The 23,047-nt window shown below is 45.5% G+C and overlaps 1 protein-coding gene across 4 annotated transcripts; it reads left to right on the top strand.

The window, feature by feature from the left end:
* Positions 1-279: 279 nt before the first annotated feature.
* On the top strand, positions 280-22,648 carry LOC109897306 (KN motif and ankyrin repeat domain-containing protein 2). Of its 4 annotated transcripts, XM_031834140.1 has the most exons (14): positions 280-405; positions 9,672-9,780; positions 14,546-14,615; positions 15,059-16,510; positions 16,820-17,032; positions 17,127-17,241; positions 17,336-18,094; positions 18,222-18,309; positions 18,582-18,801; positions 19,061-19,203; positions 19,587-19,787; positions 20,110-20,208; positions 20,317-20,382; positions 20,699-22,648. In XM_031834140.1, the coding sequence occupies exons 3-13, from the start codon at positions 14,576-14,578 to the stop codon at positions 20,371-20,373; spliced, it is 3,387 nt and encodes a 1,128-aa protein (XP_031690000.1). In that variant the 5' UTR covers positions 280-405; positions 9,672-9,780; positions 14,546-14,575; the 3' UTR covers positions 20,374-20,382; positions 20,699-22,648. The 4 variants fall into 4 exon arrangements, with proteins under 4 accessions (XP_031690000.1, XP_031689997.1, XP_031689999.1 ...); XM_031834137.1 differs by having other exon boundaries at positions 20,317-22,648; XM_031834139.1 differs by lacking the exon at positions 280-405 and adding an exon at positions 9,119-9,211 and having other exon boundaries at positions 20,317-22,648.
* Positions 22,649-23,047: the final 399 nt, after the last annotated feature.

Below are 23,047 nucleotides of genomic sequence, written 5' to 3'. Positions count from 1 at the left end.
AAGACACGGGTAGATTCCAGGGGAGACTAAAGTATGACGTCATGTTACGGGGACCATATTCCCCATGCGCAGTCACCGATACATTTTTTTTATGGAATGGAAAGAAAGCAATGCTGACGGACTTTAGGTCACCCTTGCATTAGGCTATATTTCTATAAGTCACACTGAGCCATTAATACGACGACTCTCTTATTACAACTCTTACATTTTACCATTTTGAATGAATATGCAGAGATGTCGGAGTGTAATGGGGCTTCTAGCCTAAGGTACTAGTCTAGTCTAAAGACGCTCCTGGCCCTTTAAGAGCGGAGGGAGGGGGTTCTGAACCGCTTGGCTGCGGTGTTTTTGTCTCCATGTCAGTGAGCGCTCCTGGCCCAAGACGTCTGAACGGATTTATAAGGATAGGTAAGGACAACAGCCTTTTGATAAGATCATACATTCTTAATTCCCAGCAGCTTGTATGTTAACATTTGCTCAATTAATAAGTCCAAAATGGTGTCTTGCGTAAGATTTCTTTTGTCCTATCCGTTCCCCGGATTGTGTCTTACTTCTAGAAGTAACGGGTCTCTTATTGCCCATTCTCTATCTATTTAACTGCGTTATGTTTGTATGAATTGGTGTGCACTTTTCCCTAAATATTACTCTAAGTATTAATGGCCTAATGAGTAGTTTTGTTCTCGTGTATAGTAGGCTATTTGGCTGAGCATCATTGGCGATAACGCGCTCCTCGAGGGAGCGCACACAATGCATTGGGTACTGGCGCGTGTGTTATCCCTAAGACGTTTTGTGTTTAGGTCATGTTGGCTGAATTTTATTGACAGCTGAGAGAACGGTCTCACATTTTCACTGAGGTTATTGTTCAAATTGGAGAGAAGATATTTAGTTCATATTTGCGTTCTGGAACATTTTGGAAACTTGCCAGCCTCACTCTGGCTAAACTTTTTAAAATTCGGAACTTCAACTAAAACGTTTTTCGATCATGTTCTTTCTTCAATCAAAGAAAGTTTTTAAATTGAATTCCTCAATAATTTAAGATGAATCCCTCATTTAAAGAAAACCCCGTGATTGCCGTTACTCCAGGGAGAGGGTGGGTCCTTCCATTCTTCCACTTTTCATTAGCCTACTTCCAGATGTTCATCACTTTCTCATTGCCACTCTGCCCTTAAATTTGGTCTGGTTTAACCGCCCGTCCGTGACTGGTGGTCAGTTCAGTGAACGGATGTCTGCCTCGAAAGCTATAGGGCCTAAGGGAGGGCTGCCTCAACAGAAAGTTGAATTCATTCTATCGGGTTTTCCTCCTCTCTAGAAGAAGCAGTATCTGGAAGAACATTTAACGCCTGTAGGCCTAATAGACTACTAATGATTTTCAAGGTTTATCTATTGGTAATTATTAAACTGTTGAACTTTGGAGAAGATGTTTACAACCCAAGTGTCATTTTGTGGGAATAGGCTACAGTCTAGATAGGCCCGTATAATTGTATGGTGTCCTTTGATCAATCATTGATCACTTGATAGCAGTCTGCTTTCACACAGACTAGGCCTACTTTATAGGTGACCGACACAGTTATCCATAGGTGTCCTAGAATGTAAGGTGCCCAGTTGGAGTTTTCCCATGCTCGTGCCAGCAGCAGCGGGGATGGAATGCGTAGCCTGTCTCACCGACCACATTCCGGATTACAACGTTTGGAACGAGGGGCGCTGTAGTGCAATTCCAAATGGAGGAATGCAAGGTTATAAAGCCCATTTGTAGCGGTGGACCACACGCTGGGCATTTTAAATGATTTAGCTAGACTAATGGAATTACGCCATTAACCTGCATGAAGCTTCATGTCTGTGATTGTCTGGATTTATTAGAATTTGCGGACAGGTCGTAGCGGGCCAGACTGTCCCCTTGCTGACACCCCTCTGTTCAGCTGAAACCATGGTTACACACATGAGCAATTAATTTAGAGTTGCCTATCACCTTGAATCATGTAGTGGAATATAATTACAGACGCTCTGTGAGTTAATGCGTGTAGGCCGTCAAGGTATATTTCACTCTGCCATTTTACAGTTCATGTCTTCTTGTGGAGTCTGGAAACTAGTGCTATCACATCAGTCAATGAACAATTGTTACTGATTCAGTGAGCAGAAAGCCTTCTACTTCTGCACAGAAAGGCATGTTATACTTGAGCCTTACACTACTGCCATAGAAGGTGTATAATAGGCCACAGCTCAAATACACATTTGGATATCATGTATAGTTTTATGCAAATTTCACACAAACATACCGTTTCTTGTTTTGGTGGGAAAATGGATCACAGTTTGTGCACCTTTTTATTGATAGAGTATCAATATTTTTTACTTTAAAATTAGAGTAATTTATCACCAAATTCTCAATCAGTATTAATATGTTTTTTTGGTGGAGCCTGTAGGCTATAGATCCTTGCTTATGACGGCTAATCACTCATTGCTGTGGAGAGGTGCAGATGTATTTAGCTATAGCAGGGGATGATGACATAGCTCTGATATTAGAATGGGGCCAGATTGGTGGATTTGGCCGTTGAGGGTTAATACCACTACTTATTTATCCAGACCTACAGCCAGAGACAAATCCTTTAACGTTTTCAGTCAACATATTCCTTCATCATGCATGTAGAGTCCAAGGAAGCATGAAATCATTATCTGCTGGACTAATCTCTGGAGGTAATCCTTCTTAATACATGAATCATTCCGAAAGGGAAGATAGATTTTTCTATTCGCTGACTCGCAACAACCTACTAATACCTTGTTGTGTGTTTGTGTATACCTGCCGTGTCTATAGGTGTGGTTCAAGTCCTGCTTGTTGTTATCCGATTTACTTCACTCATTGAGTCAGTCTGGAAACAATCAATGAGGATCCCGGTGAACGGGTCACTTATATACATCAACAGTGCTTCAGTGCTTGACTACTTCCTTCCGTTGCCCCACTGTGCTGCATGTGACCACCACTGACTGGCTCCACTGACCTGAGGTTTTAACCCCAAAACTGCTGTGAGTCTGACCAGCATTCCCCTGCCTGACCGGACTAACAGGTCTGCTCTGGTCTTCGTCTCCATCTCCCCTGAACCTTCCCCAAATCCTTCCAGAACACTGCCTCTCTGGCCTCCATCAATCCTTATCCCTCTACCTCCTGTTCTGCACAGGAATTTTCCCTCTCTCTCTTTCTCTCACTCTGTCTCTCACTCGCTGTCTCTCCCATTCCTTCCACCTCTCTCTCTAATGCATACAGTTTTTCTTCGTTTGTTTCTGTTGCAATTCCTGCCTCTAGGCCCCACCCTTAGCCAGGCAGTTTCCCTTTGGAGGGGTCAACACAATGACCAATGGCAGCTGTGATGCTGATGTTTATTCTTCTCCTGTTCCAGACGTAATGTGAGCAGGCAGGCAGGGCTGAGGCCAGGTCAAGCAGTAAGGCCACTCCCTGGCTGTGTGGGACAGACTATTTCCGCAGCGTGCCGTCTTTTCTCTCCAGACCCTACTCCTCCTTAATGTTAAAAACAGTCAACCTATTTGCTTGCATGGGTTAAGGCTTCACTGACATGTTCAACCTCTCCCTGACCCAGTCTGTAATACCTACATGTTACAAGCAGCCCAACATAGTCCCTGTGCCCAAGAATGGCAAGGTAACCTGTCTAAATGACTATCGCCCAGTAACACTCACATCTGTAGCCATGAAATGCTTTGAAAGGTTCGTCATGGCTCACTTCAACACCATCATCCCAGACACCCTCCAATTCACATACCGCCCCAACAAGTCCACAGATTATCTCTATTGAACTCCACACTGCCCTCTCCCACCTGGGTAAGAGGATGCTGTTCATTGACTACAGCTCTGCATTCAAAACACCATAGTGCCCTCCAAGCTCATCACTAAGCTAAGGACCCCGGGACTTAACACCTCCCTCAGCATCTGGATCCTGGATGGTCTGCCCCCAGGTGGTAAGGACAGGCAACAGCACATCCGCCATGCTGACCATCAACATAGGGGCCCCTCAGGGGTGTGTGCTTAGTCCCCTCCTGCACTCCCTGTTCACCCAGCCACACAAGTCACAGATTGTTTTCTCTGCTACCGCACGGCAAGTGGTACCAACACACCAAGTCTGGAAACAATAGGACCATGAACAGATTCTACCCCCAAGCCATAAGACTGCTAAATACTAATAGTTAAGCAAACAGCTACCTAGACTATCTGCATTGACCCTTTTTGCAGGGACTTTTTTTTTTACTGCTGCTGCTGCTACTGTTTATTATCTATCCTGTTGCCTAGTCACTTTATTCCTAGTTATATGTACTGGCTCAATTGCCTCGTACCCCAGCACAATGACTCACTCACACTCTGTGTGTGTATAGTATGGCCAAGTTATCGTTACTCATTGTGTATTTATTATTACTTTTATTATTATGTGTTATTACTTTTCTACTATTTCTCTATTTTCTCTCGGCATTGTTGGGAAAGGCCCGTAAAGTAGGCGTTTCACTGTTCGTCAACACCTGTTGTTTACCAAGCATTTGATGAAATAAAATCTGATTTGAAAAAATGTGATATGTCTTCACTGTTCCTAGTTCAAACCCACTATTAGTTCTTCAGAAGCACATCGCCCACAGTAATTTGTTATACCCTGGTCATATGAGAGCATCTGTCCTCCTCATGCACATGCGAAAGTCTTGTTTTTCATGCGAATGAGGCACGGCATTTGCTCTAAAAAGAGTGGTTTACTTGTAAAGTAACCAAATGAATGGCTGTGGATGGCTACCATCCTTGCCACTTCTGAGTAGAGACCAGCAATTCATTGGTCATTAGTTATTAATGCAAGACCAGTTGGCTAAATTAAGCCATCTGTTAGGATGAGAGTTAGGGTCACATACAGCACTCAGATGCAGAAAGAGCCAGGAAGGTTTCTCCTCCAGCGAATAATGTAACACCAGCGTGATGTATGTATTTGTTGGTTTCCAAAAGAGTTTTCATAATAGTTCCAATTTGACCATGTATTGTTCGTTTAAAAAAATATATATAATGGTATTATACACATTGGACTGAGGTCAATCATAAGTAGCCTGGGTGCTGACAAAATAACCTTCAGCTTCATTTAGAAACTAGAAGTGCTGCCTCTTTGTGTGCTGGGTTTCTATTGTGAGTCACTTTTGATCCTTAAACCAGAAGTGGAATGTTCAAAATATGATAGTAATCTTACAGGCGTATCAAGTTCAGATGATGAAGAAAGTTCTTTTCAAACGTAATTCACCCTAGGTCAAGAGTTCCTCTTGAATCCCTGTGATGTCTGCCCTGTTTTGGCAAGAGCAGAGGACACAACATTATGGTGTGGCTGCTGGGAGTTTCAATGACTCATACTGGTGGATTCGAAATCTTAGAACAGTCATTGGTGTTCTCATTCTAGAAGTTTCCATTTAAAAGTTATTCTCTTCTCCCTCCTTATTTTCTTTCTCTCCCCCACTCCAGCCTCGCCCCTCTTGTTCACCCACACCCCTCTTTCTTTTCTCCGTCTTTCACTCACATACTGTACCTCCACTCTCCTGCTCTCTCTTTACTTTACTCCCTCATTCTTTCTCCCTCTCCGTCTCATTTTCCCTCTCCTTGTTACTTTTTCTCCTGGGCTTGGAGGAAGTGACTGGGTTGTTTCTGGGTCCTGGGGGAATACAGCGACGGAGCTCCCTTTCCTGTAACCCTTTCTTCATCAGACCTCAGGCAATCCCACAATAAGCTATTTTAATGGCACATCAATGACATATAGTCCTTTATAATGAACAGTGAGAAAGGGTGACCCACGACGTGCCCTCTTCCAGTCTGGGGTCTAGTGTTGAGGGGTTGTGGTGTTGAGTGCCTGTGCACGGTGATACCTTTTGAGTGGGTGTACTGCATATATGTCGTCATCTCACTGCTGCTGTTGAAAGGTTACTACTGTCATGGTGGATTTGATACTCATCACTACAATTTCCCAGCGTGTTTAGATGGAAGATGAGAACGGAGTTACTGTATGCCCTCCACATTTTGTTTCTTCAGAGCTTATACCTGAAACAATGAACTGAAATGATTCAGCTGTGTTTGTGGAGCTGTGGGAGTTCCATGGGTTCAAAGGATCCTGGTGTGTGTGTGTGTGTGTGTGTGTGTGTGTGTGTGTGTGTGTGTGTGTGTGTGTGTGTGTGTTTTCAGCTGTGTGATGAAAGGGTGGTGGGTGCAGACGTGGGAGTGTGTGTTAACCTATCTCTTCAGAACTGTTTGACTCTTTCACAAAAACAAGAATGTACAAAAGTTTGCAGAGCCTACCTCCTCCCTCATAACACTGGACACGACATACACATTGGTATATACTGTGTATGTTGGTATATACTGTGTATGTTGGTATATACTGTGTATGTTGGTATATACTGTGTATGTTGGTATATACTGTGTAGGTTGGTATATACTGGGTATGTAGTTTTAGTTTAGTTATGACATTTTATAGTCTGTATAAACTAGTTATTACACCGTTATTATACTTTATTGTGATATTTACTGATGCCTTATAGTATGATAGAATCACATTTGTATTGATTTGTGATGACTGATAAGAGTAGGAGTCTAAGACATGTACACAGACCTCCCAGACATTGGTTGCTCGTCATCACTGGGCCTGTTTGTATTTCCACTCTCTGACAGTGTCTGGATCCACAACAGGGCCTCAGACAACATCACGTTTGTTTTGAGGCTTATTTTCTATGCTGTAACAGTCTCTCTCACCCCTATCTCTTTCTCTGTCTATCTATCTATGTGTCTCTCTCTCCTATCTCTCTCTCTCTGTCTATCTATCTATGCGTCTCTCTCGCCATCTCTCTGCCTCTCTTTCTCCCTCCCTCCCTCTTTCTTTTATTTATGTATGTAAATATGGGTTGATCGTGTGTGTGTCTCTCTCTCTGCTTTTCTCTCGGTCTCTCTCTCTCTCTCTCTCTCTCTCTCTCTCTCTCTTTGCCACTCCTAGCTCTATATTAGAACCAGCTGTGGAACTAGGGGCTGAATGAATGGCTCATTGTGATTTGGCTGTCGTTCCTCTATGAGGCTCTGTTTCTCTCACTCTCTCCTTCCCTCCCTCTGTCCCATGACAAAAGTATTCAACAATGGACTGTGTAAGATAAAAGGTCATAATGTGACATTCTGTAAATGGAAATGTCTGACGTCATTTGGCCACGACTCCATAATGAAATGTACTAGTTAAGTCCCAGGCGTCGCAGTGAATTCCAATTTATGAGAAAAAGGAAATAACCTCCATTATCACGCTGCTTATCTCCTGGAACTTGCACGTATTTGTGACAGGATGAATCTGAAATCACATGGATTTGCAGATAGCGAATATTGGCTGTATTCCTTGCAAATCACGTGTAAGTATAGGTGATGTCGTGGAGATGCCTTGGCAAGATCCTGGGGTAACAATATCTGGGCCGGCCCAGACGACATCCCCAGCCGCGTCCTCAGAGCATGCGCAGACCAGCTGGCTGGTGTGTTTACGGACATATTCAATCAATCCTTATCCCAGTCTGCTGTTCCCACATGCTTCAAGAGGGCCACCATTGTTTCTGTTCCCAAGAAAGCTAAGGTAACTGAGCTAAACGACTATCGCCCCGTAGCACTCACTTCCGTCATCATGAAGTGCTTTGAGAGTCTAGTCAAGGATCATATCCCCTCCACCCTACCTGACACCCTAGACCCACTCCAATTTGCTTACCTCTCCAATAGGTCCAGACTTTCTGACGGACCGCCCCCAGATGGTGAGGGTAGGAAACAACATCTCCACACCGCTGATCCTCAACACCGGGGCCCCACAAGGGTGTGTTCTCAGCCCTCTCCTTTACTCCATGTTCACCCATGACTGCGTGGCCATGCACACCTCCAACTCAATCATCAAGTTTTCAGACGGCACTGCAGTGGTAGGCTTGATTACCAACAACGACGAGACGACCTACAGGGAGGAGGTGAGGGCACTAGGAGTGTGGTGTCAGGAAAATAACCTCACACTCAATGTCAACAAAACAAAGGAGATGATCGTGGACTTAAGGAAACAGCAGAGGGAGCACCCCCCTATCCACATCGATGGGACAGTAGTGGAGAAGGTGGAAAGTATTAAGTTCCTCGGCGTAGACATCACTGACAAACTGAAATGGTCCATCCACACAGAAAGGCGAAATAGCGCCTCTTCAACCTCAGGAGGCTGAAGAAATTTGGCTTGTTACCGAAAACACTCACAAACTTTTACAGATGCACAATCGAGAGCATCCTGTCGGGCTGTATCACCGCCTGGTACGGCAACTGCTCCGCCCACAACCGTAAGACTCTCCAGAGGGTTGTGAGGTCTGCATCACTGGGGGCAAACTACCTGCCCTCCAGGACACCTACACCAGCTGATGTCACAGGAAGGTCAAAAAGATCATCAAGGACAACAAACACCCGAGCCACTGCCTGTTCACCCCGCTATCATCTAGAAGGCGAGGCCAGTACAGGTGCATCAAAGCTGGGACCGAGAGGCTGAAAAACAGCTTCTATCTCAAGGCAATCAGACTGTTAAACAGCCATCACTAACATTGAGTGGCTGCTGCCAACATACAGACTCAATCTCCAGCCACTTTTATAATTAACATTTGGATGTAATAAATGTATCACTAGTCACTTAAACTATGCCATTTTATATAATGTTTACATACCCTACATTACTCTTCTCATATGTATATACTGTACTCTATACCATCTACTGCATCTTGCCTATGCCGTTCGGCCATCGCTCATTCATATATTTATATGTACATATTCTTAATCATTCCTTTACACTTGTGTGTATAAGGAAGTTGTTGTGAAATTGTTAGATATTATTGCACGGTCGGAACTAGAAGCACAAGCATTTCGCTACACTCGCAATAACATCTGCTAACCATGTGTGTGTGACCAATAAAATGTGATTTGATGATTTGATTTGGGTGTTCCTGTGAAACCAGAGGAGTGTGTTACATGGCACCGGGTTCAAGAGTGTGAGTCAAGAAGTGCCTGAAAACATTGCTCAATGTCATGACAGGGAGGTTCCCAGCCAGCCTTGGTTGATTGGCCATATAGCAGTCTGTGTTGTTGTGGTTCAGACTCAGATGGATGAGACATTTCTCAAGGCACTAGCTGCATGGAGGTCTGCTGTTGCTCTGAAATGAGGTCCATCGACTCGTGAGTTTGATTGGCATTTTGTGGTGAGATGGAAAGGATGTTTTTCATGTGTGGAGCTATCACTCTGAGGCAGTGGAATGTGTTTCTGGGGTTTGTTTTCTACTGCAGACCTGGGTGCTTTTAGTCTTACAGTAACCAGTCCTTGGTAACCTGCCTAAACAGTGGGTAATCCCTGTTTTGTATGAGAGGCCTGTTTGTAGCCCTCTGGAGAGGCTGGGATGGACCTGTTAGAGTTGTCATGGACGTTTTGAGATTTGATGGCTGGTTAAAGATTCACCGGATACCTCAATGATGTGCTTCATTTGGAACTTGGTTGCATTTATCCCAAGTTTATTTTGTGGATCTATCTGGTCTTTTCTGTTTTCTGATCTCTATCTCAGTAGGTTTATGAAATGGATGTTATGATTTCTTAATATAAATGTTAATATCGTTCCATTATTTTCCTCCATGCTGTGCTCAGGTGCTGACCGTGAGAAAGAGGGGAGGGAAGAAGAATAGGAGAGAAGAGAAGCCAGAGTGAGGAGATTGGGGAGGAGGAGAGACCAACCCTGCAGCACACCGAGCAGCTGGTATGGAGCAGAAAATAAATCCCTCTTTTCCTAATTCATAAACCATTCCCATTCCCAAACTTGTGCAGAATAGCAATCACACAAAAGGCAGTTATTTAAGACGTGGGTGGAAAATTCCATGATTTTCTCTGGGTTGTGGGATTCATGGTATTTCTTACTTTGCTATAAGCACAGCTTAATCCCCGTGGCAATAAAAAAGGAGGTAAGACTGAATAAAGACAATGTGTTGGACATACAGTTAGGTCCAAAATGATTGGCACCCTTGATAAAGATTAGCAAAACGGACTATAAAATAAATAATACAAATACTGAGACATATTGTATGCTCAAATAAATTGGGAAATGATATTGTTATAATTATTATATTAATATAATTGCTCAGAGAAAGAGATTTTGTTTAACAAGTAAAGAAATTTTCTCTAAAAGATAGGGTTCAAATGTTTGGCACCCCTGTTTCCAATACCTTTCAATACCTCACCTTGCGAGGATAATGACACTGAGCCGCTAATTTTTTTAAATGTTTTTGCTCATCTTTGTCAAGGGTGGCAATAATTCTGGACCTGACTGAAGTACTAGCCCTGAGAGTTTTCTTCCAGAACTAACCCTACTGTATCTTACCTACTAACCATGATGGTCACCCTCCTCTGATCACTAAGATATGTGTAATGTGTGGTAAGACATGTGGTATGTATGTTTTCATACAGGTGAGGGACACCTGTATCTTTTATTGAGGGACTCTGTGTGATAACAATGTAGCGGTCGGTATATTAGCACATTCTGAAACAGCTTCGGTGTATCAATGTTGCAACAAGTCACAATGATTTAAAAGTAGCAAAGCAGCAATCACGCAGGCACACTCTGGCATCCAACAGGACATCAGCAGTCTCAGAGACACATCCTATTTTGTGCTTGAAGGATCTGAGTTTTTCTCCCCTTGATTTCTAATCTTAATAGTCAGAGTGGGGGACCCTGGAGGCGGGCAATGTTAACTTCCGCTTGTCTGGAACGTGGGGAGGAGGGGGGCATCAGTCTGGGGCAACTCATTCCTCCTGGAGGAGGGTAGAGAATGGCTGGAGGAGAGGAGGAGGTTAAAGTCTGGGTCTGGGAGTGTATCACTGAAGAATGGTTGGCTGGCTGTGCTGGTGCTGCTGAGGAGGAGCAGGGGGGTACACTGGACTCTAATCACTGTCATCTCAATGGAACACTGTTTACAGCCCAGAGAGAGAGGGAGTAAGGTCACCCACATACATGGTGGAGCACAAAGACACGGCAGACACACACTTACGGGTGGACACCCACGTACAAACACATGCACGGACGCTCTCACTCACTCACACACACACACACACACACACACACACACACACACACACACACACACACACACACAAACACCTAACGAGGCACCGTTGTAGAGGCAGATGCAGAAGGTTTGGGGGAGGGTAGGAATTGGAGCACCAGGCAAAGCGTTAAATAGAGAGAGGGGAGAGAGAACAAAGCGGCCCGTAACAGAGTACGTGTTCACTTGACGGGAGTAGGAAAATAAAGGAATATTCAACTAAATTGAGAGTTAATATGAGAAGGAGAACGAGAGAGAGAAGGAGGGTGTGGAGAGGAGAGGAGAGTTTTGGCCGTCGTCATTGCTGAGGGCCGGGATGTTTGTCACGCTGTGTAGCTGAACTGAACACTCTAATTATATCTCATCAACTGTGCCCCTGTCAACCAGACCTCCGCCTTCCTGTACTCTCTCAATGACACACACACGCCACCTTCCTGTTCTTTCTCATAGACACACACAGAGACATCTGACACACTCACATTCCATATTTCAGATACGCTCACATAAGCATTTATACTGTACTCATACCAGGAAATGCACATTAAACAATGCATCTCAGAAGTCATTTGATTTGTTGAAACTACTTTTTATTTTATTTGAATTATTTTTTAAATAACGTGAAATTTTTATTTAAATAAAAAAATAAAAAACGTTTTTCTCACCGATTTCGTGGTAGTTACAGTCTTGTCTCATCGCTGCAACTCCCGTACGGACGAGGCGAAGGTCGAGAGCCATGCGTCTTCCGAAACACAACACAACACAACCCAACCAAGCCGCACTGCTTCCTGACACAATGCCCATTCAACCTGGAAGCCAGGCGCACCAATGTGTCGGAGGAAAGACTGTACACCTGGCGACCGTGTCAGCGTGCACTGCGTCCGGCCCGCCACAGGAGTCGCTAGTGCGCGATGAGACAAGGATATCCCTGCCGGCCAAACCCTCCCCTAACCCGGACGACGCTGGACCAATTGTGCCCCGCCCCATGGGCCTCCCGGTCGCGGCTGGCTGCGACAGAGCCTGAACTCGAACCCAGAATCTCTAGTGGCACAGCTAGCACTGCGATGCAGTGCCTTTGACCCAGAATCTCTAGTGGCACAGCTAGCACTGCGATGCAGTGCCTTAGACCACTCGAACCCAGAATCTCTAGTGGCACAGCTAGCACTGCGATGCAGTGCCTTAGACCACTGCGCCTCTCGGGAGGCCCTTGTTGCAACTACTTTGATACTAACACTACATGTCCTGTCATCATTTTGCGGAGGTCACATTTGATCTTATCAGCGTTTTTTTGATCATATCAAATTGTTTGCCTTCTTTGTTTGTGTGTGTGTGGGGAGGGGGGGTTCGTGTGGGAACGTGGTGTGTGCGTATCTGTGCGTGTATGTGTTTGCGTGGGCGTGCATGTCTGTGTGTGTTGCCATATCAGTGTGAGAAAGACAGAGATAGGGAGAGCTACAGTATACAGAGAAATTCAGGCTTCAAAAATACCAAGTCAATCTAGTCAATGTTTCCAAGTGCCCTACTTTCCCTGAAATGGGCAAGAGCATAAACAGGCGCTGACGAGAGTCATGAGATTAGAGGGAGGGAGAGGACGAGCGAGGGGAGAGACAGAAATTGAAATGAGCAGAGAGAGACTCCTTTCTTGCTGATGGAACAGAACAGTAAACTGGGCATGAACTAAGTATGCCCTAAGAACAAAATCAATTCATGTCCAAACTTTTGATGTCTGTTTTACAGATTCAGATGGTGAGGCTCCAGTGGCTAATGCAAGAGATGTAATGCTGAAAAAGTGAATCCCCAGTTCCCACAAATGAATGACCTAGAAAGTTAATATTTAGCAGCCGGGGAGACACACGGAATCAGAGACCCCTCATTGTGGGCAATATGTCATCGCTGGCAGCATGTCACTTTCCTCTTGCCACAAGCAAACATAAACTGCAAAGGGTGTCAGAAGAATAGCTCAGCCATCACTATTAACTTCCAAACAGAAATGTTAGTACACCAATAGCAAGACATCCAGTAGGCGAATAGAAAGAAAGTTCACAACAACATGAAATATGCATTGGTTTTCTCAGTGTCGATCCCAGTGTGCATTTGGTCATTGTTTTGATTGTGTTTAATGTGGTGAATGTACTATCTTGGGTTGAGTGTATGGGAGCAAGAGGAGGGGGAAGGGGATGAGGGGAGACAGTGGTCAGCTGAAATCTCTTTATTGTCAGCTGACGAATAGAGGGGGAGAGAAAGAATGAAAGAGGAGGGAGGGAGAGATGGAGGGAGATACAGAGAGAGGGAACAGAAAGGGGAAAATAAATGGAAAAAGAGTGGGAGAGAAAGAAAGGGCGAGAGTGTCTGTAAACCCTAAATCGAGAACCTCTGTTAGTGTTCACAAACGATTCCTAATAAGGCTGTAACTGGCAGCCTCCGACCTCTCTCTCCTGGAATAAGCTGCCAGGAAACTTTCCCCTTCTAACTCTTCTCCTCCTCGGAATATTAGAACCAGAAACAAACTGTGTACTATCAAGCAGAAAGATGTACTATCAAGCAGAAAGATGTACTGTCAAGCAGAAAGATGTACTGTCGAGCAGAAAGATGTGCTATTGAGCAGAAAGATGTACAATCAAGCAGAAAGATGTACTATTGAGCAGAAAGATGTACTATTGAGCAGAAAGATGTACTATTGAGCAGAAAGATGTACTATCAAGCAGAAAGATGTACTATGAAGCAGAAAGATGTACTATCAAGCAGAAAGATCTACTATCGAGCAGAAAGAACATAAGCAGGCAGAAAAGTACAGAAATGGCAAATTGGGGCTAAATATATTACACATAGAGATTCTTAGGGACATATAACAAGATGTTAGATATAGCCAACCCACCATATGACCATCCTACAGTATGACCAATTAAACTCTCAGGCCATCCCAACAAAGAAGCAGTATATTGACCAATACAAACCCAGCTTATGTTACTCTGCCCTCGTGAGAAAGAGAGACTCTTCAACTACAAGGGTTGTCATTGTGACCCTACACTCTTAGAAACAAGGGTTCCAAAGGGGTTCTTCGGCTATCTACATAGGAGAACCCTTTTTGGTTCCAGGTAGAATCCTTTTCGGTTCCAGGTATAACCCGTTTGGGTTCCATGTAGAACCCTCTGTGGAAAGGGTTCTGCCTGGAATGAAAAGGGTTCTACCTGTAGCCAAAAATGGTTCTTCAACGGGTTTCCCTATGGGGACAACCGATGAACCCTTTAAGGTTGAAAATTTCACTGGCCTTTCCCCTGCTGGTGAATCTATGGTATCCCCCCCACCCCCGTTGTGTACAGTGTATTGTCAAATACCTTACAGTGGGTTGCTCCATTAGGAGTAGTTATTCTGACTGTGTTGTGGAAGTGTTTGATAGGTTTGTATGACTGTGTCTTTCTCTCCCCCCAGGTGAGGTTTTGTGGGTAAACGTGTGACATCATGGCTCAGGTGCTGCACATGGACCCCAGCTTCCCAGGAGGTATGGTCCTAACTCTATACTCTTTCTATTTCTTAACATCATAATACTGAATCATCCCCCACAAACTATCATGTGAGTGAATAATCTATTTCTCATGTAGGGACTGTTTCCCAGACACAGATTAAGACTAAAAAGTCATTTCAATGGAGTTTCTCCCTTTGGCATGCTTTTCAGTCCAGGATTTCAGCCTTGGCCTGAAGTATTTAACATCCAAAATAACTTAGATCAACCTAAGGTCTTTAGATATCTTAAACCAATCAAGGTCTGGCTATAACCTACTACTTTATTTATCAAACTGTTTCTACCTAATTTGTGTAACTACTATTAGAGTATATACCCAAGCACTCAGTATCCCCGAGAGATAATGCTATTTTCTGAAGTCTGAGTCCGAGATTAGATGGCAGATTTCTGCTTGTTTTAACTCTATTTCCTGTTCCCTGCAGGGAAGCTTACCCCGTCCGCTCCCCCCTCCCTGCACGGGAAGGAGCAGGAGGCGCCCTACTCTGTGGAGACCCCCTACGGCTACCGTCTGGACCTAGACTTCCTCAAGTATGTCAACGACATTGAGAAGGGAAACACCATCAAGAAGGTGCCCGGTCAGCGCCGGCCCCGCTACGGGTCTCTCCCCCGGGGGTACGGCTACACAGGCTCCTGGTGGACCTCCACAGAGTCCCTGTGCTCCAACACCAGCCAGGACAGTCGCCAATCATCCTTCTCCTACTGCGCCCCAGGCTACCACCCACACAGCTCCCACTCCCACTCCCAGAGGCCCAGCTTCAGCACGGCCCGGGTGGAGAAGACACTTCTGGACGCCCGCAGGAAGTTGGAGGAAGAGAAAGAAGGGGCCCCCAGGAGGTTCTCCAGCACACTGGGTAGCATGCACAACAGCATGGCCGGATCCACCACCTCCCTGAGCAGCGCCCACAGCTACAACCGCACCCATGGAGGAGGAACGGGCTCCTTCACCCCAATGAGCTCCGGCATGTCCACGCCTGTGTCACCCACCCCGGCCCACCTGCAGCATGTGAGAGAGCAGATGGCGGTGGCTCTCAGGAAGATCCGGGAGCTGGAGGAGCAGGTGAAGACCATCCCCGTGCTCCAGGTGAAGATCTCTGTGCTGCAGGAGGAGAAGAGGCAGCTAAGCGTCCAGCTGAAGAGCCAGAAGTTTCTGGGACACACCCTTGGCTTTGGCAGAGTGGGCCGGCCCCGAGGGGAGCTCTACATCGACATCCCAGAGGAGGAGGTGAGCTCTGGAGCTGAAGCCACCACCAGGGTTGCAGCAGGGCCTCTGTCCCCCACCACCCCCACCAGTCCTGAGGGCTCCAGGCCGCAGGCAGACTCAGGCTGTGAGATTGAGGACACGGTGATCGTGGGTGGAGCGCGGCCGGCTGGGCAGAGGGAAGTGCGTACCATTGGGGTGGGACCAGAGGAGGCGAGGGGCAGCCAGCTGGTGGATGTGGGCATAGGGGTGAAGGAGCAGGACCTGGGGCTGGTGCCGGAGACAGAGGCCCTGAAGAGCCAGGTGGGCCAGCTGGAGGGCCAGCTGAAGAGGACGATGCAGGAGCTGTTGGCTGCCCAGCAGCAGGTGCAGGCAGCTCAGAGGGAGAGGCAGGCTCTGGCCCCCCAGGCAAACCACTCGGTCAGGGCCACCAGTCTGAGCTGGCAGGAGCAGCAGGGACGCAGCCTGCAAACGGTAGTCAGCTTTACCCAGCAGCCCCATCACCGGGCACAGAGAACTGTGGGAATCCAGGTGTACACGCTGGAGCAACCAGCCACTGTGGTGGGGGTGGGCACGTTGCTCCGAGCAGAGGGGTGCAGCTCCCCATCCCTCCCTCCAGGTGGTACAGTCCTGGAGGGAACCCACAGAGGACATGCACAGGCCCTGGGCCCAGAGGGTAGGTCTGACTTCAGTGATAAGTTACAAGTGATATCAAATTAAATGAAGTAGGTTTAAATGGGGCGGCAGGTAGTCTAGTGGCTAAGAGCGTTGGGCCAGTAACCTAAAGGTCACTGGTTCAAATCCCTGAGCCAACTAGGTGAAAGAGGATGCCGATGTGCCCCTGAGCAAGGCATTTACCTCTGTATGCTCCTGTATAATGTACAAATGTTTTCTATAACAATGAGTTGTTAGGTTGGAAAACCATGTGTTTTCTTTGATTGTTGATCCCTTCCATCTTTTGTCCTCTTCCTTTCCATTCCTCCAGATGCAGCTGTTGAGCTGCCGATCGCCATCTCCTCCAAACAGGTCCGAGAGGTCCTAAGAAGTGAGCTGTCCACCTCTGTGCCTGTCACTAATCCTGCCATCGCCATTGATACCATTGGTAATCAGATGGCTTTGCTGCATCTGCAGGAAGGAGAGACACCCCAGCACACTGCCATAAACACCGTCCATTATCAAGAAGACCCATCAAAGCCAGGTAGCTATGGACCGTGCGACTCCTTACCTTAACCCTCCCGCTAACTGTCCCTGACGTAACATAACATTGTGGCAACATTGGGTCTTCTCTCCAGCTGCAGCAGCCTCTCCCCAGACCGCCCTGAGGTCCATTATGAAACATAAGGCAGAAGGAGAACCTGGCTCTCCATCCACCAAGAAGAACCTGCAGTTCACTGGAGTCAATGGAGGGTACGTGTGTTATTGATAGTGTGTAACAGTGTATTCATGTTACACTACAGAGATCGTGAGTTGACGTGTGTGATAGATCTGTTCTGTCCTGTAGGTATGAGTCCACCTCCTCAGACGACAGTAGCAGTGAGAGTTCAGAGGAGAGTGATGCCAGTGAATATCATGAGACCACAGAGAAACTCCCAGAAGCACCAGAGTCTGCAGCGGGACGGCACCAGCAAGCAGCAGCAGTCCCAGTCTCCTCCACAAGGCTAGAGCATGTCACTCCGCTCCCAACCACCACCGTCCAACCACCAGCCTGTCAACCTGCCTCTGAGCGGAGCACCAGCCAATCAGCAACCATAAGCATAGGACTGCAGCATGTATCCACCTTATCACCAACCTTGAACACTGCCGTGCAGCAATGTGCCTCTGACTCTACCCCCACTGAGACTACCTACCCATCTCCAGCCAATGACTGTGTCCGTCAGGGGAGTATTGTCCAATCATCGGTCCCAGACCCTATCCCTCAGGAGTGTACCTCCATAAATACTAGCACTGAACCCACTACACCTGAGCAGTGCACCATCCAATCAGCAGCTACCTGTTCTGCACCCCCCAAGCCACCCAGATGCCAACCAGAAGCAACTAACCCGGAAGTAAGGCAGGGTGTCACCCAATCAAATACCATTGATGTCACCGTTCAGCTAGATGCCATCAAATCACAAACTACTGACCTCGCCCCTCAGCATTGGGCTACCCAATCGTCAGCTACTGAACAAAGCTCCCAGCAGAGGATAGTCCAATCATCAGCCTCGACACCAGCACCTGGAAACGCCCCAAGTGCTGCTGGAGCAGCCAATCAAGAAACCAGGTAAACCAGCATAACCATTTAAAAACTCTAATCAGTAGATGTGTCATTCCATCAATGATTTCAAGTGCATTATGATATTGTGTATGTATGTGTTTGAATTTGCTGTGCTTTCTTTCATCTCTGTCAGACTGGAGTTCAGTGAGAGCCTGATGGCATCTCTCCATGCCCTGCAGAAAGCCCTGGGTGAACCAAATGCTTTCAGCCAGCAAGCAGCAGTATGCAATTCTCTTTTACTCTGCCCACCATTCCAGTTTAGATGACTTCATCTGTGACTTGTCATTTCATATAGTCACTTTCTACAAGATTGTGTTCATGTAACCAGCGGGATTTGAACTCAGGTCTCCTGCACTTTACAATACTGGGTTATCCCATTATGCTAAAGCAGTCAGGCCTACATCCATCTGTGTATCATAAACAGTGTGAGTTACTCTGACCAGTCCTGTCTGGTTGTTAGTCTGAGACCGGTCTCTGTGATTTCCCTCCCCAGAGGACAGCCTACACCACGGTGCTCCAGGAGTGGCTTCGTGTGTCCTGTCACAAGGCAGCAGACACTGCCATGGTCAGGGCCTATATGGATACCTTCTCCTCCGTCTCCCCACAGCTGCTGAAGTTTGTGGTCAATATGGCCGACGGCAACGGCAACACGGCCCTGCACTACACCGTCTCCCACTCCAACTTCCCTGTGGTCAAGCTGCTGCTGGACACTGGTGAGTGACTGGGGGATGTGTGTGTTTACAGACAAGAGAATAGTGGTTTACTTTTATGGTGGACAAGTAAGTGTTTGGTTTGTTCGTACAGTACATGGATCAGCACTGTATGAATGTGTATATCTAACACAGACTTGTGGTCTGCCATAGATACAATGGACTGTATGTATAACCTTCATGTACTGCATGACTGTTAGTGGAATGGTTTAGGAATTTAATTCCCATAATAAACGTGTCCTGGTCGCTCTCTCCCTGTCAGGCCTGTGCAACGCTGACAAGCAGAACAAGGCCGGGTACACAGCCATCATGTTGACAGCTCTGGCTGCCTTCCACTCTGACAGTGACCTTCACACTGTCCTGCAGCTGCTGCGCACAGGGGACGTGAACGCCAAAGCCAGCCAGGTACACTATGCCCCCTGCTGGACAGCAGGCCTCCCTGCACACAGCCAAACTCAAGCAGACCAATGACGTTCCTCCCGAGCCCCTGACAAAATGGCTATTTCAGCTACTTCAGTTAGATGGCTCCTTTGCATGTATGCTGCTGATAGCTCCTCATTGTATCTATGTTCTGATGGAATTCAAATTCTCAATTGGTTATGTTGGGCCAGGACATGTCTTTTCTTGCCTCCGATGGTTTTGTAATTTTGTGTAAGAAAAGCTGACTGTTGGTGTTAGGCCAGCTCTTATAACTACTGCCTGGAGTTTTTCTAGGTCAGAAGGTCGCACGTTCAGGAGACTGGTAAAAGTCGTGGCCTTCCTAACGGGTAACTGTTCTATGTTGTTAGGCGGGTCAGACGGCGTTGATGCTGGCAGTGAGTCACGGGCGAGGTGACATGGTACGGGCGCTGCTCTCCTGCGGGGCACAGGTCAACATCCGCGACGACGACGGCTCCACGGCGCTCATGTGTGCCTGCGAGCACGGCCACGTCGACATCGTGCGTCAGCTGCTGTCTGTGCCAGGCTGTGATGTCACCCTCACTGACAACGTGAGTCAACAAGCCTACTCCCAAACTTCTAGGATTTTACATAGCATTTTACTAGTTGTTTTCCCACCCTGTTTTCCCTACTCTCTGTCTAACAGCATCTATGAGTCTGTCTCCCATGTCAATGCAGTGTCTTTGACTGTTTGTTTTTTAACTTTCTCTTCTGTCTCTGTCTCTCTATTTTTGCTCTCGGCGGTGCAGCTGTGTGCACCAGCTCCCAACCCTGTCTCTCATCCCTCCCTCAGCCTGACCTACTTTGTCTTGCCTTTCTCACCCTCTCTCTCTTTGGCAACCCAACCTATGGTTATCTCTCTCTCTCCACTAGGATGGCAGTTCAGCCCTGTCCATAGCCCTGGAGGCCAGTCAGAATGACATCGCTGTGCTTCTCTACGCTCACCTCAACTTCGCCAAGCCTCCTTCCCCTGTAAGTGTTGTCAAACAGAGAATGTACGTTAACATTTGAACAAAAACAAACACACAACACTTGTGGGTGCATCAGGTGATGATTTATAAATATTGTTTTACCCTCAAGGTATCACCAAAGTCTCCTCTTTTGGGATCCTCTCCCCCCTCTGGTGAAACAAAGTGACCACACACTGTAAGATACCTTTTGGAGAATTTAGCAGCACCTCTTCAACCAGCTCCTCAACCATTCCACCACAAGTGTTGATATCTGTGTATATATATATATATATGTGTGTGTGTGTGTGTGTGTGTGTGTGTGTGTGTGTGTGTGTGTGTGTGTGTGTGTGTGTGTGTGTGTGTGTGTGTGTGTGTGTGTGTGTGTGTGTGTGTGTGTGTGAGTCTGTCTGTGTGTATTTGTGTGTGAGAGAGTGATTGTAATGGTCTTTTTCCTCTTCTCTCTGTGTGTTCTCTCCGTATGTACTGTATGTGCACGTCGGCATGAAACCCAGCACTTGACACGATCCTAACGCATCTTTTCTTCAAACAAAAAAGGAATTCATCGTGATGCTATACTCACATATAGTTCTTTACGCACAAGAGTCTGTTTTTTTTTGTTACAGTGTTGGTTGAAATCAATCTCCGATAATATTCACATGTCAGAATAAGCCGTTTCCCTTGAAACAGCTCAACACACAAACTCAACTCAGCAATAGTCCCACTTACATTCATTTAGTGTTTTTTTATTGCCGCTAGATAAGCAAGATTGTATTACTTTACCGTAGTTCATTATTGTAGCTTATTTTTTGTTCATATGCATTTGTTACTTATTACTGTACAAGCAATATATGTCATTCTATATACCATTGATAATCGATCCGTTGCAAGGACACAGTAGGAATATGTTGTGTCTCATCGCAATCATTTATGAAATGCCGAAAGTCACCCATATCACTGTGAAATGATTAATTCACCCATATCATTCTAAAATGACAAAATCACCCATTTCATTCTAAAATACACATATCTCTCTGAAGTGTCCTTTATCGATTGTAATCAGTCAGCTGATTGGTGCTAAAACAATTCTGATACAGGACTCCAGTTTAATTCAGCACAATAGATTGAGATTTCTACACAACCTTTATTTACGCTAGAGTATTTTTGATAGTGTCTTTTTATTCAACTCAAATTTCACAGAGGTAACGGTATGGATCTTCAACACTGTTAAACAGATGACAACCTTTACACACAGCATTGCTACTTTAGATGTCAGACACCTAGCTGTGACGAGGCCTACAGCAACCTTATCAGGATACTGTTGTTTTAAATTATGGTCTTACTGGCTAACTTCCAACCACATTTTAGTCATTGTAACAGTTAAGCATTTTTTCAGAATTTTTATCCAAAGATCTTCCCCTCATAACCAACTCTTTTGTTACACTGTATGTTGTGGTGATCCGTCTGAGTGTAAAGATAATAATATGTGTTGACCAGACAGATAATTCCCAACAAAAGATTTGGTAGCAGCAGCATTATCGTTGAGGTCAATAACAGTTGTAATGTTCATGAGAAGGCAACTAGAAATGGTAGCTACTCTAACTCTCCAATAAAGGTACTACATTTCTGAAATGAAAGATTGTTTATTTTCTTGAATAAAAGGTTTTATGAGCGGTTTTACTGAGGGAAGGAGTGACGTGGGGTGTTTGGGTACTGACTAGGGTGTGTAAGGTGGTAGGCAAGGTTCAAATTCCTGTTCAGTGGTCACCCTTTTTGGATTGGTTGGTAACTAGAAAGTGATAGAATGGACTATCGATCTAATGAAGAATTTGCATTGTAATATAGGTATACCAAAATTATTATAATATTTGACATTATTCTACAGTAGTAGTTATGCATAAAATTATAATTTAAAAAGGATTGAAGTCCAAAATACAAAAATACACTGAGTATACCAAACATTTGGGACACCTTCCTAATGTGGAGTTGCCTCACCCTCTGAATGGCACACATACACAGTCCATGTCTCAATTGTCTCAAGGCCTAAAAATCCTTCTTTAACCTGTCTCCTCCCCTTCATCTACACTGACTGAAGTGGTTTTACAAGTGACCTCAGTAAGGGATCATAGCTTTCAGCAGGATTCACCTGGTCAGTCTGTCATCCAAAGAGCAGGTGTTCTTAATCTTTTGTATGCTCATTTGTGTCTCAATTTGGATTTATATTTTTACATTAACCCCCCCTTTAATATAGGATTTCCTGAGCAATTGGATTTTATAACGTTTTATATTTGTTTTACTTTCTTTTTTATACATTTCTATTTGTATTACTTGTTCACAACTATAGGTTTACCTACTCGCACATTTGTTTTAGTTTTTTGCCTTCTGTAAAATGCTCAGTTTGTATTTTTCCCCATTTGGTTTTATGGGTTTTTGGAAGAAAATAATAAATCAGCTTTCATCGTAAATCGTCTCTGTGTGTGTTTCAAGTAACAGTAGAAACTGGACCAATCTCTCTGATTAGAATAAGGCCTTTTTAAATCTTCAATACATCGTGGATGATACTGTAATTATAATAAATTCCACGACGATGTTCCTCTGCCCTTACGTAGGCTATTAGACTAATCCGTTAAACTAATAATCATAATAATACAAGTAGGCTATTAGCCTACTATGCAGTGGGTGTTGAACAGGACCTGGCACGCAATTAACGTTTGGCAAGGTGTTTGAATAGAGCATTTCTCGAGCCAGCTGTAGCCTAATTGTGGATGATTTGACCAACAGAGCGCGCTGTTGCATTTAGTGTAGTCGTAGATTTTTTGGGCCCGCTGCGCACGCTGTCATGTCTGCAGCAGACCAGCAGAGGA

This window comes from Oncorhynchus kisutch, linkage group LG10 (genome assembly GCF_002021735.2).
Source record: "Oncorhynchus kisutch isolate 150728-3 linkage group LG10, Okis_V2, whole genome shotgun sequence".
NCBI lineage: Eukaryota > Metazoa > Chordata > Actinopteri > Salmoniformes > Salmonidae > Oncorhynchus > Oncorhynchus kisutch.
This window is presented reverse-complemented; position numbering and strand designations above follow the sequence as displayed.

Excerpts from the sequence above, each read along its gene's own strand:
- LOC109897306 (XM_031834140.1), top strand. The coding sequence starts at position 14,576 with ATGGCTCAGGTGCTGCACATGGACCCCAGCTTCCCAGGAG. Across the intron at positions 16,511-16,819 it reads ACAGGCCCTGGGCCCAGAGG|ATGCAGCTGTTGAGCTGCCG; the intron begins GTAGGTCTGACT and ends CCATTCCTCCAG. Across the intron at positions 17,242-17,335 it reads TTCACTGGAGTCAATGGAGG|GTATGAGTCCACCTCCTCAG; the intron begins GTACGTGTGTTA and ends TCTGTCCTGTAG.